General features: G+C 40.2%; 1 protein-coding gene across 1 annotated transcript in view; it reads left to right on the top strand.

The window, feature by feature from the left end:
* The window catches only part of Efcab11 (EF-hand calcium binding domain 11), a 151,166-nt gene extending 134,954 nt beyond the window's left edge, over positions 1-16,212 (top strand). The window contains exon 6 of the mRNA XM_005390275.2: positions 14,928-16,212. Coding sequence (XP_005390332.1) covers positions 14,928-15,009 — 82 coding nt within the window. The 3' untranslated portion in view covers positions 15,010-16,212. The remainder of the gene's footprint in view (positions 1-14,927) is intronic.
* Positions 16,213-17,008: the final 796 nt, after the last annotated feature.

Here is a 17,008-nt window from a genome sequence, read left to right as displayed (position 1 = left end):
TAAATTCTAAAACTAAGGTCATGAAGGTAAAATAATTTGTTAGGAAAGTGACTAGATCTGAGTCTTTCCAATTGCCTATATTCTTTTGTGTTGAAGACTGACAAAACTTAAAATATCCAAAGCCAAATTCATGATCTTCCTCCTTGTTTTAGCAGCTGTAACAGTTTACTACAGATTGGGTGACTCGAAACAACGCAAGTTTATCATCTTATGGTTCTGAGGGTTAGAAATCCAAACTGGTCTCACTGGGCTGAAACCCAGGTGTCGTCAGGGCTGCCTTCTGGAGGTTCTAGGGGGAGAATCCATTGCTTCACATTGTCCAGCACTGGGGGCCGCCTGCATTCCTTGGCACCTGGCTACTTCCTCCCTCTTGAAAGCTAGCAGTTTAGCATTTTCTTGTTTCTCTCTGGCTCTCTTTTATTTCCTTCTTCTCCTGTTAAGGACACTAAGATTACACTGGGCTCATCCAGATTGATCATCATTTTTAAGGTCAGCAACCTTAATTTCATCTACAACCCTATTCCCCCTTTTCTATGTAAGAGACCTTCCTCAAAGGTTCTGGGGATAAGCACAGGAATAGCTCTGCAGGGCGCATTATTCCACCTTCAAAAATTATTTTGAAGTCACTCAGTCCTTCCCTTGAAGCACTCTGTTGGCTCCCCCATTGTCCCCCCTCCAAATGGACCCTCAGTCCTGAATGGTTTTATTCCACTCACTGTCTAACCTCATTGCCTCCATGCTTATCCTCACGCCATGCTGTGGCCACATTTGCCTTTTTCCACTTCCTTGAATGTACTTTACTTTACCCTGCCAAAAAGCCCCTGCGCATGCTGTTCCCTCTGCCCGCAAAGCTTGTCCTCACCTGTAGTTCCCTAATTAGCTCCCTGCTTATCCTTCAGCTTTGAGCTCTGTCTCACTTCCTCAGGGATGCCCTCCCTGATTGGCCAGGTGAGACCCCTTTAGCCGCCCTCTCTCAGCACCTTCTATTGCTTCTTCAGTGTGCGTAATACACTAGTTTTACTTTACTTGTAGAATATTTAATTCTTTCCTGCTGAACTAAAAAAGCTCAAGGAGACTCTATGTCCTTTCTGCACATCCCTGCATATGTAGAATCTAATGCACCTGGACTATAGGAAAATCTTAGTGTATGCCTAGCTGTTATGGTTTGTGTCTGGGTGTCCCCCCAAAGCCTCATGCGGCTTTTAGAGTTTGATTGATTATGGGTGTGAGAGCTGCACCTGCCTTGGGGTGGATAGTTTGCATATGTAAGGGAGAGCAAGAGGCGCTTGGGCCATTCCTGGCTTTTGTGCTTGTTGCTTTTGCTGTGTTCTGCCGCCATGAGCTGTAGCTCTCTGCCATGTGCCAGTCTGCCTTGTAATCTGCCAAGTATGAACTGAAACCTCCACAAACTGTAAGAGAAATAAACCTTTCCTTCCTTAATTTTGGGCATCAGGTATTTCGTCCCAGCAACAAGAGAAAAGTAACTAAGACACTAGCGAATGAGAATGTAAACCCAGGAATCTATTTCTAAGAAAAAGCATTTTATTAATTAATATGTTTGTTCACACATTTATTCAAATGAATTAGATTGGGACAGTCAAATTGCAGTGATAAATTATTCTAAAGTGTTGATAAAATTCTATATAACCAGTAAGATGCAAATTATAAAGGCCATAATGGGGGTAAATATTTATATTACATTTGAAATACCAGGATCCAAATCTTCTTGGATTTTAGAAGGAAAAGTATCAAAATGATCCTGGCAGTTGGTTTAAGATCGCAGGACGGCAAGTTATATTTCTTTCCTTTCATCTGTAACCTCGTCTGTTCGCATGTTTGTATGTTCAGCACTACTTTGTGGTACACATTGGGACAAGCCCCGGAAATAGCATGGTGAACAGGGTTCCGTGGCCTCTGCCTGTTGCGAGTTTAATAGGCAGGTGACAGGGAACACTAATAATAATCATTCAGGTGGTCTGCCATTCATGGACTGTCACTGTGTTAGAGAAACATGGGAGATAAACAAGTTCCTTCATCATAGTGTGTGCCATGGCCAGTGAAAATATTTTGTAGCCAGATCCAGCTTTATTATGGCATTGAGATTTTAAATTGTGGAGGAAACTATAAGGGTAATGTTCATTTCCTTTATCTGTTAGGCTTTGAAAGAGATTTCCCCGATTGTCCTTCCAGTCTTTGATCTCTGCTTACCAAGAAGTAGACTGTTTGCTCCAGACTGAAAATGTCTGGGGACGGGGTGAAGGGATCTCACTTAGGCAGGGTGCCATTGGTGGAGGTGGGGACCAGAATACTTTCCTGCCCAATTCTAATTCTCTCCCAAACATTTGGAGGTTCCTCAGCTCCTCTTCTAGGATACTGAAAACGTAGAGTTTTGCTCCACGTAAATTCTGTTCGTTTTGTCTTCTTATACTTAGGCACTCGCCGACTGTGCCTCTGTGCTTGAGCATAATGTAAATACTTAATTTGTTTAATAAATATCCTGAAATAGCCTCTTTGAGTTGTTACTAGAAGGGCACGAACCTTTTAAGTCACTTAGCCAGCACAGATCAACACTTAATGTCTTTAATGATGAGCGTGATCTTTTTTAGTGGCTGAAACGCTCTGTAATCAATGATGTGGCCCTGCCTGGAGGCAGGAGAAACTAGATAATGCGCAGAAAATGTCATGCTAGATGGGGCCAGTAATTTGAATCCCTGAAATCAGTATTAGTGGGCAATTTATAGGAGAGCAGTTTCTTCCCAAGGCTAGGAAGAACCCTCAACATCTCTAATGTCCTGTAGTGATTTACGTATTATTGAAACCCCTGATGAGACAATGTCTGTTCTTGGCCTGAAACCTCTGTGGACTCCTCTCCTCCCCACCTGCTAAGAAACCTGCCTCACTAGTCTCAGCCCCAGGGTCACCACCTTGGGAGAAGGTTTAGTGCTGGGTAGCAGGGAAGAGAGCTGTCTGGAGAGGGGTCTGGGGTGTTGCATGCAGTCTGCAAGATCGCCCTCAGTACGTTCCCTTTTCTCCCTCCTAACTCCATATCAGCTCTGAGGAGTATCACAGGGATAGAAAACAAGTCCTGTCTTCTAGCTGTTAAATAAAGAAGCACGATATGCAGATGTTCCCTCTGCACTTTTACTTGGAGTCCCTTGGTTTTACCCTGGGATGTAATTGATTGGCCACATCCACATTCTCAGTGCATTACATAATTTTCTAAACGCTTATGAATGCCCTCTGACCCTTCATCTCTTCAGACTGAAATTTTCCTGTTAAAAGCCTGATGGTCATTCCATTTGGTGTGACTCTTTGATTATAGGTGGGCTTTATTAATAGAGTACCTCTGATAATTTGAGGGAATTGTTTCATTATGAAATATTATTCATTTTTATGTTGTTTATTATTGTCCACAGCCCAGAAGTTTTAAGTGCTAAGAGCGTGTTGTAGATGAAACATAAGTGATGTATTACAACTATGCTGAACTAAATAAAGCCAAATTTTCTATTGGCTTGGTGATGCATGTCATTGAGAAATGGGCTGAGATGTAAAATTTGTTTGCCTAAATGGATTATTTAAAAATTTAAACTTTTGTAAATTCCTGCGCTCTCATTTAATAAAAAATACTGACTTCACAGAATTTTAAAAGAATTTTCTAGTAAGATACATTGAGTAATTCACTTGGATTTTTGGTGAGTTTTTGCCAGCCCCATTTGAGAGTATCTTTCAATATTTTGCCATGTCACTGTCCCTAAGATGACTATACGTTCTTGTATGTTTCTTTCAATTGTGGTACTTTTTTCACAAAGATAGAGCCATGAATATTTTGGCTTTTATATCGTTATATTAGTAACATTCCATTTCCAGAACTCCCGGTTGCAATGTACGGAGGCTGGAAACAATAGTCTAGTTACAGAAAAGAGAAAAAAAATCAAGTTTTGTTGAACATTTAGGAGGCACTGCCATGGGGCAATGCTTCCCATCCCCAAATGGATAGTAAATATCTCACCTTCTATTCCTGCCAACTGACTTCGTCCCTGTGGGTTTGAAGTACCTCATTTGATCTTGAATATATATGCTCCTATGTACCTATTTTTGGCCACCATTCTTGTTCATTGATTCCTAAGTCCTAAGCACACTGTTATAATTACCAAGCACTTACGTTCTGTTTTTTTGTTTGTAAAAAAATTCTATATCTTATGGCATATTTGTTTCTAGATAAAATTTATTAAATTTCCTTTAAAAAGATCAAGTACACAAAAAACCTACAATTCTTCTATCATATATTATTAAAAATTTGCTCTACTTTAAGACATTATTGTATCACAGAAAATAAGCATTATTTGACGATTGCTATTTTCTGACTCCAAGGCAATATGCTTTTTAAAAAGCAAGCTTCCTACCAAACAGTGGCTAACAATGTTATTAGCAGGGCATTTACAAATAGCCTGGTGTTTATAGTTCACATTTCAACTTTAACTCTATTTGTTGCATTAGCAAAATCAAGCTCATTAAGCCTTATTCTTTCAGCCTGTCTCTCCAAGCGTCTGAACCCACTAATACTCAGCTTTCTTGTCTGGAAGTATGTAATCTTCCTACATTACACTTGAAAGTTCAGCTCATTCCTAAACCTCCAGTCAAGGATATGAACTTGTTGCTTTCAGAGAGGCCGCATGTGTGCACCGAGCCATGACGCCATCTGTTAAAGTGGTCAGAGTTCATTTTATTGCCTCCTTTGTGGATGGACTTGTACTGTAAAAGCATGTGTTATTGAAAACATAATTTTCCTCATCATTATGCTTTCTTTCTAGCCAGATCATAACCTGCTAGAAATCTATTGAGTACAGAGTGAAAAGCTCTTCAGAATAGCTGTTCTTAAGAGATTAAATGATTGCCATCTCTGTCCCATTTCTTTTTATCTCATAATCAAGTTCAAGATGATACTGGATATCTCAGCTGAAGTGATTATTTGAAATAGAAATGACTTTATCTCTGTTCATATTTCACACTGTTAAAGGCAGGATCTTTTTTCTTTCCATTTGCATTTATATGTATTTATTGTTCTTTGTAACTGACCACCGAGTCAAACACTCAAACGACTTGTTTTTAAAGAAAGCTAAAAATGGCTAACAGGAGTTGGACTGCATGTTAAAATTTTCCATATACAAAGATAGTAATTGTATAACTAAGATCTAACGTAGAGTCATCAAAATTTAGAGCTAAATCAAATCTTAGCAATCGTCTAGCCCAGCCATTAAACTTGACAAATGAGGAGCTGGAAATTCACAAGAGCTAAGAGACTTGCCCAAGGTCAGAGCCTTGCCCAAGGTCACAAAGCCCAGCTGCAGCCTGGCTGAGACAGAAGGTCCCTCTCGGGCAGTTTCTGCCACACTCAAGAGCAGGCCTGTAATAGTCACACAGATGCGGCGCGGGGAGAGAATAGACAATCTAGTGACCCAAAAGTTCAAGAAACAGATTTTTTATGGCTAGTTCAAAGATGCTCACATTGACTTTTACTCCCTATCCTTAAAGCTGTCTGATCTGTGCTATTTTCTGACATTGTAATTTCTCTTCTAGAGAATCAAACTGAGAAACAAGATCACATCTCTGTTTATTGGCAGCTCTGGTGAAATACTTAATAGAGGAGAAATATCAGACTATTTGCTGGAAATGAGACTTTGGGCTATATGTTGATTGCATTTATCCTCATGTCCACAAGTCAATAATTAGTCATACTGAAATTACATTCTTTCCTCTTTTTAAAATATGTCTAACTTTAAATATGATGCTTAATTCTTAAAACTGGGCAGATAGGAAAACAGTGAGTCTTTACTTGTGGTTAATCACTTTCACCAGCTGTGATTGCATTTTGTATCCATCTTCCCTTTTTTCTTGAACTGGAGAATCTATTCCCTCACTCTCTAGGGAAAAAACCATATTGGTCTATCTAGCACATCAGGAATCACAGTTAAAGCACCCTAAACAGAAAGTTTTGATGACTACGGTAAGCGAGTTACTGCTTTAGAATACAGAACTGAGGAAATAAACCAAATGTTGGGGTGGAATCTATGGAGAAACCTAAATTGTTTTAGGATTTCTTTCAAAATGGAATGACTTCCAAAAATTATAGTAGGTCTCTCCTTTTCTATGGCTTCACTTTCCTTGATTTTAATTACCCCTATCAACCTCAGTCCTAATATATTAAATGGAAGTTCCAGAAATAAACAATTCATCAGATTTAAATCACATGCCATTGTAAGAGCATGCCATCTTGCTCTGTCCTGCAGGGGGCGAGATTCAGTTCTCGGTCCGGTATATCCACACTGTATATACCAGTTGCCCAGTAGTCCCTTACCAGTAGTAGCCTTCTTAGTTATCGGATCTACTTTCATGGTATTGCACAGCTTGTGTTCAAGTAACCTTTGTTTTACTTAATAATAGCCCCCAAAGTAAGCATAATGATGCATGCAATTTTATTACAGCATATCATTTTACTAGTCCAATTCCATTATTATTGTATTACTAATCTCTTGTAGTGCCTCATCTGTAAGTTAAACTTTATCACGGGTATCCATGTGTAGGAAAAAAACAGTGTTTATAGGGTTCACCACTATCCACGGTTGCAGGCATCCACTGGGTGTCTGGGCACATATTCCCTAAGAACAAGGGGAGACTACTCCATATCTGTTGAATGTCTGCTGTCTCGTAGGTCACAGATACTGCAAGGTTTAAAGAAGATTTCAGACAGGGTACCTGGCGTGGTAGGATGCTAGGATGCTTTTACTTAACAAGTAGCAGAAAAATCCATTTCAGACTGCCTTAAGTAACACAGGGAATTTATTGGGTCAGTGACTACAAGTCTTGACATAGGACAGGCTTCAGGCATGCTTCAATTAGACTACAGCTCACTCAGCTATTCTGATTCTTTCCTTCCATGTGTATAGCTCCATTTGAAGTTGATAATTAATGCTTCAAAGCCTATGTGCATGCCTGTGTCTGGTTATCTGAGTAACCACTTTGAAGATAACAATATGTAATATAATAATCATTGTTAATTTCCTATCACCTTGTTTTAGAATACTGTATCATTTTTATTGTTTTTATGTTGTTTTGTTTATGTCTTTGTTTTTGTTCTTTTCTCTTTAAAAGAAAAAGAAAAAAATATATGTATATGCAAGGATAGCTGGGATAATTGTATTGCTGATGTCTATTGGCTTATTGAAAGGAGCAGTTAATGCTTAAATTTTTTTTTCTTGACCAATTTTACATGCTTATATCTGGTAATCTGAACAACTAATTTGAAGACAACGATATGCAACATAACTACCATTGTTGAATTCCTGCCGTCTTGTTTAGTGAAGCTATATGTCGTTTCTAATTTTTTTTATTACTTTTTATTGTCTTTCATTGTTTCATCAATCTTACATTCTTACCTCTGGTAATTTGAGCAACTTTGGTGAAGAAAACAGTATGTAATATAACAACTATTATTAATTCCTATTATCTTGTTTTGAAATCCTGTACCATTTTTGTTTTTGTCTTCATTGTTGTTATTTTGTTATTTTTTTTTTTCCTTAAAAAAAGGCCTATGTACAAATCATTGGGTCAGTGCCCCAAGAGATGATAGAACTCTTATGGCAATTACACCTTCAGGGGCTAGAAAAAGCTGTTGTGGGACCAGACCTCACCTTTGCATCCTAGATGTCCACATTGAGAGAACTTTTTTCTTGACTTGCAAACCAAATCCCTAGGCTTTGTTGTTTGGATCAACTCTTTACCAATTGGTAGTGGCCTGGTAGGAATATAGTGCCATGTACTAATTGGCACAAGCCAATCAATTCTGGAACCAGTCACTGTGGTAAAGAGGGTGAGATTGCAGTGATTGAGTTAGGTCAGTCAGATCTTCTTTCTGGAGCTTGGGGTAGAGATCTGTCCCATCCAAGTTGCACAGCTGCTATATAGTGCAGAGTGTATCAGGTGGAAGTTGGGACCGTAACCAACAGTGTCTACTGTATCCTTAGTCTGGAGGCTGAGCCTAGTGCTAATAAGACCAGAATTTTGCCTGGCTAATGTCATTTTTTATTCTTGGCTTGGTCTGGACATCCTTTTGTCATTGACAGTTCATGCTAAATGGATAAGTCTACCACCAATCAGCTCTTAGCTGTCTTTCTATATTGCAAAAGATCGTATAAGGATCTCAAATTCAGGAATACATTGCCCTCACACTGAAGGAACACTTAGAGTCTAATAATACTGTACAGCTGACAGACTAAATATTATTAAATGAGACACATACATTAGATGGCAAAAGAAGACTGCTACTATGTTTTTCTGGTTAATTCTGGCATTCCAATTGCTTGGAAGTTCAAGCCTCAGCACTTCTCTTAAAGACAATATTTAATCTGCTCTAAAAAGCATTTTTCAAGTAGCTGAACACTACTTATCTGTTTAAAGTAGTGATATCCCTTTTACCTGAATGCGCATCTGAGGTGACATGCTGTTGATGGTAATACTGTAAATGCTCTGTGCAAAATTCATCTTTCAAAATAAACTTTCCACTGTGTCATAACCTGGGCTCTTTCTAGAAATAGAGTCTGTGATGAGGACTTGTGCATAGGCTGTTGTGGAATGGAGATTGAAGGAAGATCAACACCGAGTGTCTGTTACCAAGTTCATTACTGCCGTGCGCAATCAGAGCTCCTTACCACCGGTGAACCGAAAGGAATAGGCTCAGAGTTGTCTGTCAAAAGGATAAGAAAGGACAGTTGTCCACTGAATCCTGTTGCCTCATTGGTCGAGGGTTGCCCTGTGAGACCTTAACTACCTGTTTCTCCATACTTTCCGGTTGTATATGTATGTATCTGTGTGTATGCACATGTGTGTGCATGCTTGTATTGCACACACGTGCCTGTCCCAGGTGTCAGAGTGGTCCCAGACAAACAACAAAAGATGCTCCATGCAGGGTGCAGCCGAGGCAAGGAGCTCCCAGCAATAGCTGGAGAGAAAGATGGGTACAGAGAGTGAGATGGGCACGAAGGGTGTCTACTGCACAACAAAAGGAATGCGTCTGCCAACATCACAGAGGCACCCAGAAAAGACCAGAAATCATCTGCATATCTCTTTAATCTTTCGCGTGTGTCTGAGTTGCTTTCTTAACATGTGTCTTTAAAAAGGTAAAATTAATAAACACATTACCAACTGAATTGCTGTAGAGCCCTGTAGGACTCTCATCAACAAAGAGGCGAGCTCGCCAGCGGGGAGAAGCAGCAGCTTCCTCAGAAGAGAAGGCTGCTTGTAGGGGAGGCTGTCATTATTGCATCTTCAATTGGCGGGTCTTCTCATCCCCAGCAGGGACTCCTCGCTTGCAGGGTAATTTTTACTCTCCCTGTTCAGTCAATATGACAGCTTTGTCCCTCATATAATGGCAGTGTTGACTTTAGTTTAAATTATTCCATATACAACCAAAGAGAGTGTTTCTCTCTCCCTTTCCCCAATCCAAAAATTCCATTAAAAAAAAAAAAACTTTTCTCATTTAAATCTTTGCCTCCACATTAAATTTCTCATTCATGTTTCAGATGAATCAAATACAGTGTCAACTTTGAAAACCCTGTGTGACTATCCCAATGACTCACAGTAATTACCTTCTGTCACTGTGTTCGCTGGGAACACAGACATGTCTGGCACTGACCCTGTTAACATCTCAGGAGCTTGCTTCTCCAGTGGGGTCTTCTCCTGCTCTGCTGGAAATCTTAGTGGTGGCCAGACAGGGTATTGGGGCAGTTATCTGCATGATCCATCCGAGAATCGTGCTGCCTCAGCTGACCCTAACATCACTTTTTAAAAAAGTCTTAAAGCAATTATTTCAATATGTGTAGACTTAGCTAGACTATGATGAGTCCTCCAAGGAGTCCTTCAAACGATGCTTCCTCTAGTGTAGTAGTTCTCAACCAGGGACATTTTGGTCCCCCGGGGGACAAGTGGCAATTTCTGGAGGCATTCTTCCTTGTGACAACTGAGAGTAGGGGTGGGAGAGGGTTCTACTGACATCTAGTGGGTAGAGGCCAGGGATGCTGCTAAATGTCCTACAACGCATGGCCCAGCCCTCTCCCTGCTTCATCTGCTCTCTGAACAGAGCATTGCTTGGTCTAAAACATCAGTGGTACTGAGGTTGAGAAACCCCATTCCCTAGTTTTAAGGATTTAGACAGTGTGAAATAAGGCTACTTGCTTGGGGAGTTCAGACTGAAAAGAAATAAATACTTAATATTAACGAATACTTTAAGACAGAATTAACTATAACCCCACCAACTTCTGCCCAAATGAATGTCAGTGTTTGTAAGGGTGCACTTATGATGTAGATACCAGCTTGTATTCTTGTTTCCATTTACAAATGTCACTTTCATAGTCTTTATATCACTTTAATAGAGAATATTCCATTGTTTCTGTGCACAAAAATCTATAAGCCATTCCCTCTTTATTTCTTTCTTTCATTTATTAAAAGTAATTTGGGAAAAAAACATCCTTCAGTCTGAAATCTGCCTTTGAAGACCTGGCCAAGAGCTACTCTCAAATGATTTTACAACAAAATCTGGTTTTCAAGAAACAAATACTTTCTGAACATTTTAGAAATTGTTCCAATGTAAATATTTGCCTATAAGAAACAGTTACTGCTTTGGAGAAGCACTCACTATTTACATATTCTTTAAATTTGTAGAACAGTACTATGGTTAGCTTCGTGAGAGCCTCACAGGGTGAAACCCCCACTCCAGCATGGTCAGACCTTGTAGCCTCTTGTGGAGGAAGCAGCTGATCTGGGCTGTGAAAGCCCACACATCACCACCAAGATGAAAGAGCAATAGCGCTCAACAAAATCAGGGTGCAGAGGATGCAAGATGGGAAGGAAGTCAGAGAAAGGGGATGCAAAAAGAATTAAGATGTGTCATATACGTGTACCAACTCCCCATGATAAGTGTAATCATTATGTACTGCAGGTATGTACTAACAGAAATTTTTTCAAAAGGCTACAGAAGGAGGAGAAACCCTAAAGCTCATGATGATGAAGTAACTACAACCACTTTTTAATATGATGAATGAGAAACTATTTGTATTTTAACATAAGTATATAAAACCTGTTGGAATTCAGCTGAGTGGTCTATTTAGTCCTGCCTGAAATTCTCAGTGTACCTCATATCAGCTGAAGTCTTCCTGGTCTTCAAAGTCCAAATAGTACTGTCTGGAACCCTCACTCCACACCCTGAGGGATTATATGCATTTACCAAGATTCTTGGAAATTTTAAGTGGGTTTGTGGTTTGAGCTCTCATTCCCATGAATTAATTCAGCTGATGGATCATTTTATTGTTCTTGTTTGCTCCTTTTGCTCTCCACTGTGCCTGCCAGGAGAACTCTCTCTTAACTCAATAATAAGGCCCTGACTCAACCCAGACATCTCCAGCTGCACCATCTCCACATCACGTTTGTCCATCACACCCTTTGGGTGAAGATAGGGGAAATGCTATAACAAGCAATGCAAACAACTTTGCAGCACCTAGCAAGTATAGCTGTTAACCAGAGGGCTTTGGGTCGCTGCGCCACTGCATGTCCATTCTCCTCGTTTAGCATCCCCCTCTTTCTGTACCTCTCTTCCCTTGCTTCTAATCTGCTTCCTCTTTGAAGATCCCCAATTGTTCATACTAAGCTATACAGGCAGGTCAGCTCTCTGAACTCCCTAGGTTCAAAATCAGTTCCAGGTCTCCTTTTTGTATCTCAGATGCAAACAAACAAACCAAGCTAGGTACAGTGATGCTACTTGCTGAGGCAGGAGGATCACAAGTTCAAGGCCAGTTAAGCAACTTAGCAAGATCCTGTCTCAAAAAATAAGAATAAAAGTAAAAAAGGCTGAGGATGTAGCTCAATAGTAGAGAGCCCTAGATTCAATCCCTAGCACCGCCCCTACACACGCCTTCAATTTAGATAGACCTACTCTTAGAAAGCAGTTGTTATTGTGAATAGCAATTTATTTCCTCTCATATATCTGAATTAGCTTTCATTCCTTTGAGAAACCATTTCTGTAGCCTGAGCCTGGATACATGTCTAGATCTATTTCTTTGTGTCTAGTCAAGGAGCAGCTACTTAACTGGATGGAGTATTTCGTCCTCAACTACAGGACAAGCTAGACTTACGCAAATCCAGTGTTTAGCTTTGGTTCAATTTCCTGCCTTTTAGCTCTAAACTCTTCAGCCTGATATTCAAGGGGTTCCTTCCTTCTATTGCCCACTTCTTTTTTTTTTTTTTTTTGGTTTTTCTCCGGTACTGGGAATCAAACTCACCATCTTGTGCTTGCCAAGCAGGTGCTGTGCCGCTGAGCTAAATCCCTAGCCCCTTCCATTGCCCACTTCTGCAGTTTCTTTTACCCAAGTCTGTCTCTCTTGTACCTGCCAAATGTGGTCAGGGATGGAGACCATAACTGTCTTACTCATGGGTCCCAGAGTGGTGGTCTTGAGTGGCTCCTTCCCTGTGTTTTATTTCTCTGGCTTTTGTTTGGACACCATGGACAGTGATGACGCAGTCTCTTTCTCCCCAGTACTTGGGGGAGGTACATTTTCCATACAAGTGTCAACTGTTTCCCCAGGTTCACATCCACAAATTCATTCATTCAAAACAATTCCAGTGCCTGCTGTGGGCTAAGAGGCTTACTTATAACTGGGATGAGGGTGGCAGGATATTTCAGGGCTGAATATACTTTGGTGACACCAGAACAACACACTCTGGTTTCAGAACCGAGGATAAATGCTGTAAACAGAAAGAATGACACTTCTTCCTCTCAGTCTAATGACTCTTTCTCTCCTCAACACATCACCGGTACTACCCACCAGCCACATCTGTTCTTCCCTCATGCAGCAATTTGAGTGTGGGTGCTGTGAAGTCTTCCTGCTTCAGAATAATTCTGTCTATAATGAAACACCATATATTTTAGTCTTTAAAGTTATAACCCAGAAGCGTGAATTTCCTCTTCACTATAGCCAAGATGACCAGATCTGCTTATATATGTGAAGAAAAATCAGAAGGGATGAAATATTCTACCATATTCCATTCTGCATATAAGTAGAGCACCCCTCCATTTTTTATGCGAATAAAATGCCGCTCCAAACCTGTTAACACTTCTTGGTCATACTGTGTCATCTTATGTTGGGAAGCTTTGGCAAAGACAGAAAGAAAAATTAGAAGTCAGTGCAATGACAAGGAAGGTTTACTTAGAAACACATGCCAAGGGAATCCCTTCTGTACAAACATCTATTTTCTCAATCAGTGAATAAAAATGTACGCAAAGATATTATCAGAAACAAGTATATTCTAACCATGACTTTTCTAAGTTACTCACTTTGCTCACCCTCAGAGATTTATAGTTCAACCATACAAGTTCAGAGTGGAAAGAAGAAAGGCCATTTATCTAATCCAATTCCTTGGGAAGAAATACTTAGGCGATATTAAGAATCTTCAATTATCTAATTTTATAAAAAGGATGATTTATATTCTGTACTCAGTAACGTGTGATACTGATTATTTCTAATCCCTTAGAAGAGATCTGACATTATGCTTTTGGTGCTGTATAGCATGAAATCATCATGTATATTTCACCGAAAGAAGTAACAAGAATAATGGCCTCTGCAGTCTGCAATCATTTCATACTAACACACTGCAACATGGTTTTGCCCTGGGGCAGAGAAGTAGGGATTTTTCTCTACTTCAAAAGAATGAAAAATTATCATCACTCTATCCAAAGCCATTATAGACTTCAGAGACTTTGGCATGAAATATTCAGAAAGTTTATTTTAGAATTCAATATTTTAAAAGCCTGCTTTAAAACTATTACAGTGATTAGTGGCTCTCTTGCTTGGGCCAGTTTTGCTTTAAAAAGCCCTGTGTCCTGGTTGATACCATTTGCAGAATTTTCATCCACAGAAGCCATATGGAAGCATGTATGCATTGTTTTAGAAAACCCCCCAAAGAGGCATTAGGGCCACAACTCATCAGTAATCATTTCAAATACTCTTTAAAGAATATTCCTTGTATTTGTTACAGTTCTGACATGCTACTTATGCTGGGGTTTAGTCCTGACACATTACCTTAACCATAGGGGATGGGTGCCATTTTGTGCTGCCTGTTCAGAAACAGGTGATGTTCCTGTCACAATGGTTTAAAGACACAGGACAACCATGCTGAGGCCACCCCACCAACAGCAACAACCAGCCGCGGTCCATCCCTCCTCTCAGGACTCGGGAAGGCTTAGTGGGTGTTCATAAGGCGTTAACCAAGTTCCCGAGACCATGAATGAAGCCTGTGAAAACTTCGGGGGCTGGGGTCAGTCATGTGGGAACAGCAGCATAGCCCCTCTCTCTGCCCTGTTCGTGTAGCAAAGTGGTGTGGGATAGCAGCGGAGCCCTGGGTTGAGAGTTTAACTATCCCGGTTTGAGTTCAGCTCTGCTGCCTACTGGCAGCCTGATTGTGAGAAAACTGTGAGGTTCCTGAAGGCTTGGTGCCTCTTTCCGTACAATGCACTTTGTTCTTGTTATTATTTGTTCCCAAAGTGGTTTTGTTATCTCCTGCTTATCTCGCATTTCCATTAGGCAGTGCATGTATAGTTTTACAGGTTACAAAAAGGACAACTAGCAAAGTCATCCCTCCTTTTCTTGTATAATCTGTACATTTGGCTTTATGTAAGTGGGTTGAATGTATTATTTTTGTGGGTTTTAATAAATTCTCTTTCTTTCCTTCCCACCTGACTATTATCAATGCAGGAGTAAAAATACGGCCATCAGTCTTAGTCTTCAAGTAGATAATATGTGCAGAGACAGAAAGGTACTAGGTTCACTAGATATGTAGGTGCTGATGAGAATAATATGTAAATAACTTTTTGTTTCATTTTTCAGGGAAGTGGATCGTGACTCAGATGGTCACGTCAGCTTTAGAGACTTTGAATACGCTATGAAGCATGGACAAAATGAAGCCTAACTATTGTGATCTACTTTTTGGCAACTGTAGGGAGATCTATAGATTGTAAATATACTCGAAGATCAAAGCCCAGAGTGAAGCTGCCCCTGAGGCTGTGCCTCCTCTCTATTCTTGTTACCCCGTCACCCACCAATTCTGCATTGGAGTGTTCCACTCGCTTCTAGTCTTCACCACCCGACCAACCGGGGGCCCTGGTTCTTATCAGCTCCTGAAGGCTGGTAGGGGCAGCTGTTCCCTGCCAGTGGTGGCAGTTCCCTTCATTCATACCACATTGGTTGAACAGGTAGTAGCATCTATGTGTACTGTATGCTTATTACAGCCGATTCTAAGCAATGAGAAAGGCATTGGGAAAATAAGGACATAAGATTTATCTGAGATAAAGTACCCAGAGTCCAAGTCTTCATCACACAGTGACCCCAGGGTACGGGTGGTGCAAGGCAGGGGAAATCAGATTGCAGTAACGCAAGGCAGCCCTCTCGCACCTTACGTAGAGGAAGAAAGAGTGCAGTGTGGGTCCTGGGAACAAAAGATGTGTTTACAGAATCCTGTTGAGTGGTCTGACTCTGAGCTTCCTGTGCAGAGAAGCAAACCCAGGCCTGCCTATCTGCCCTCCGCTGCACACTTCCGGTTCTGGCTTGTTCTGCCCTGCACCGAGAGCCATACTATTACTGGATCCAGATCCTGGTCTCCATGCTCTGCCTGTCTTCCTGGCTCCACTGACTGCTACACTAGAGCAAAATCTGGGACACTGGACATTCAGCATTCACTTAAAATAATTCCAAAGTGCTGATATGAATACTAATTTTTAATGTCAGTGTTCACAATTCACAACATTAACAACAGAAGTGAAACAGTATATAATTCATATCTTTAAAGTGTTAAATGTTTAAAGGTCAAATAAAAATGTAAATTTGCAGAACAAAAACATTTAGCAAGCTTCATTCTCATACAAATTATTAGCAGATAACCTTAATAAAAATAAAGTTGTAAACTATGAGGAGCCTAAGGAAACATGATAGGTAAACATAAGCTGGTGTCCTAGGTGGCTCCTGGAATAGAAAAAGGACTTTAGGTTAAAAAAAAAAGTCAGATATGGACTTTAACTACTGATAATATATCTGTATTGATTGGTTCATTAATTGTAACAAATGTACCGAACTCTTAAAAAAAGTGTTGATAATAATGAAAATTGGATGAAGGGTATATGGAAGCTCTCCGTACTATTTTTATAATTTTTGGGGGCTGGGGATTTAGCTCAGCGGCAAAAGCGCCTGCCTGGCAAGCGCAAGGTCGTGAGTTCGGTTCCCGGTAGCGGAGAAAAACCAAAAAAAAAAACAGCTGTCCTATTTTCATAATTTTTTGAGAAATCTAAAATTATTAAAAGATTAGATTTGTTAAAAATAAATTCAAATTTAATAAACTAAACTTTACTTAAAATGAAGAAATGTTGAAAATCCTTAAGTGCAAATGAAGTATTATTTCAAAAACAAAATGTACCAATGGTACAATGAGTACCAATGAGTAGCACATATGTTTTTGTACAAATTGTTCCACTTGTTGAAAAGCCCTTTCTGACTTTGGGTAGAATTTTGTTCAGCAAGTATTTTCATCATAGATTGAATAGTTGAGTCATTGGTCCTAATCTCAAAAGATAAATGATTCAGATTTTAGATTTGCAAAATATCAAAATTTTAAATACACTAACAAAGTGCTTTTATTCCGGTAATTGCCAGAACTGCAAAGCCTCATACTGCAGTCACCATTTGGACCTCATTTCTTCTAAGAAACATGAGTAGGGAAAGGGGGAGTGACCTCCCACAGTGGCTGCGGGAAGCAAGAGGCGAGGTTGGGAACAGCTATTGGGTAACAGGGTCTCACTATGCAGTTCAGGCTGACCTTGAGCCCACTTGGTAGCCCAGGCTGGCCTCGAACGATCCTTCTGCCTCAGCCTCCCGAGTGCTGGGATTACAGGCGTGCGCCACCGTGCCCAGCTTGGGCA

The sequence above is a fragment of the Chinchilla lanigera genome, unplaced genomic scaffold, assembly GCF_000276665.1.
Source record: "Chinchilla lanigera isolate Chin_1 unplaced genomic scaffold, ChiLan1.0 scaffold00037, whole genome shotgun sequence".
NCBI classification, from domain to species: Eukaryota; Metazoa; Chordata; class Mammalia; order Rodentia; family Chinchillidae; genus Chinchilla; species Chinchilla lanigera.
Note: the sequence above shows the minus strand (reverse complement) of the source record. Positions and strands in the feature narration are given on the sequence as shown.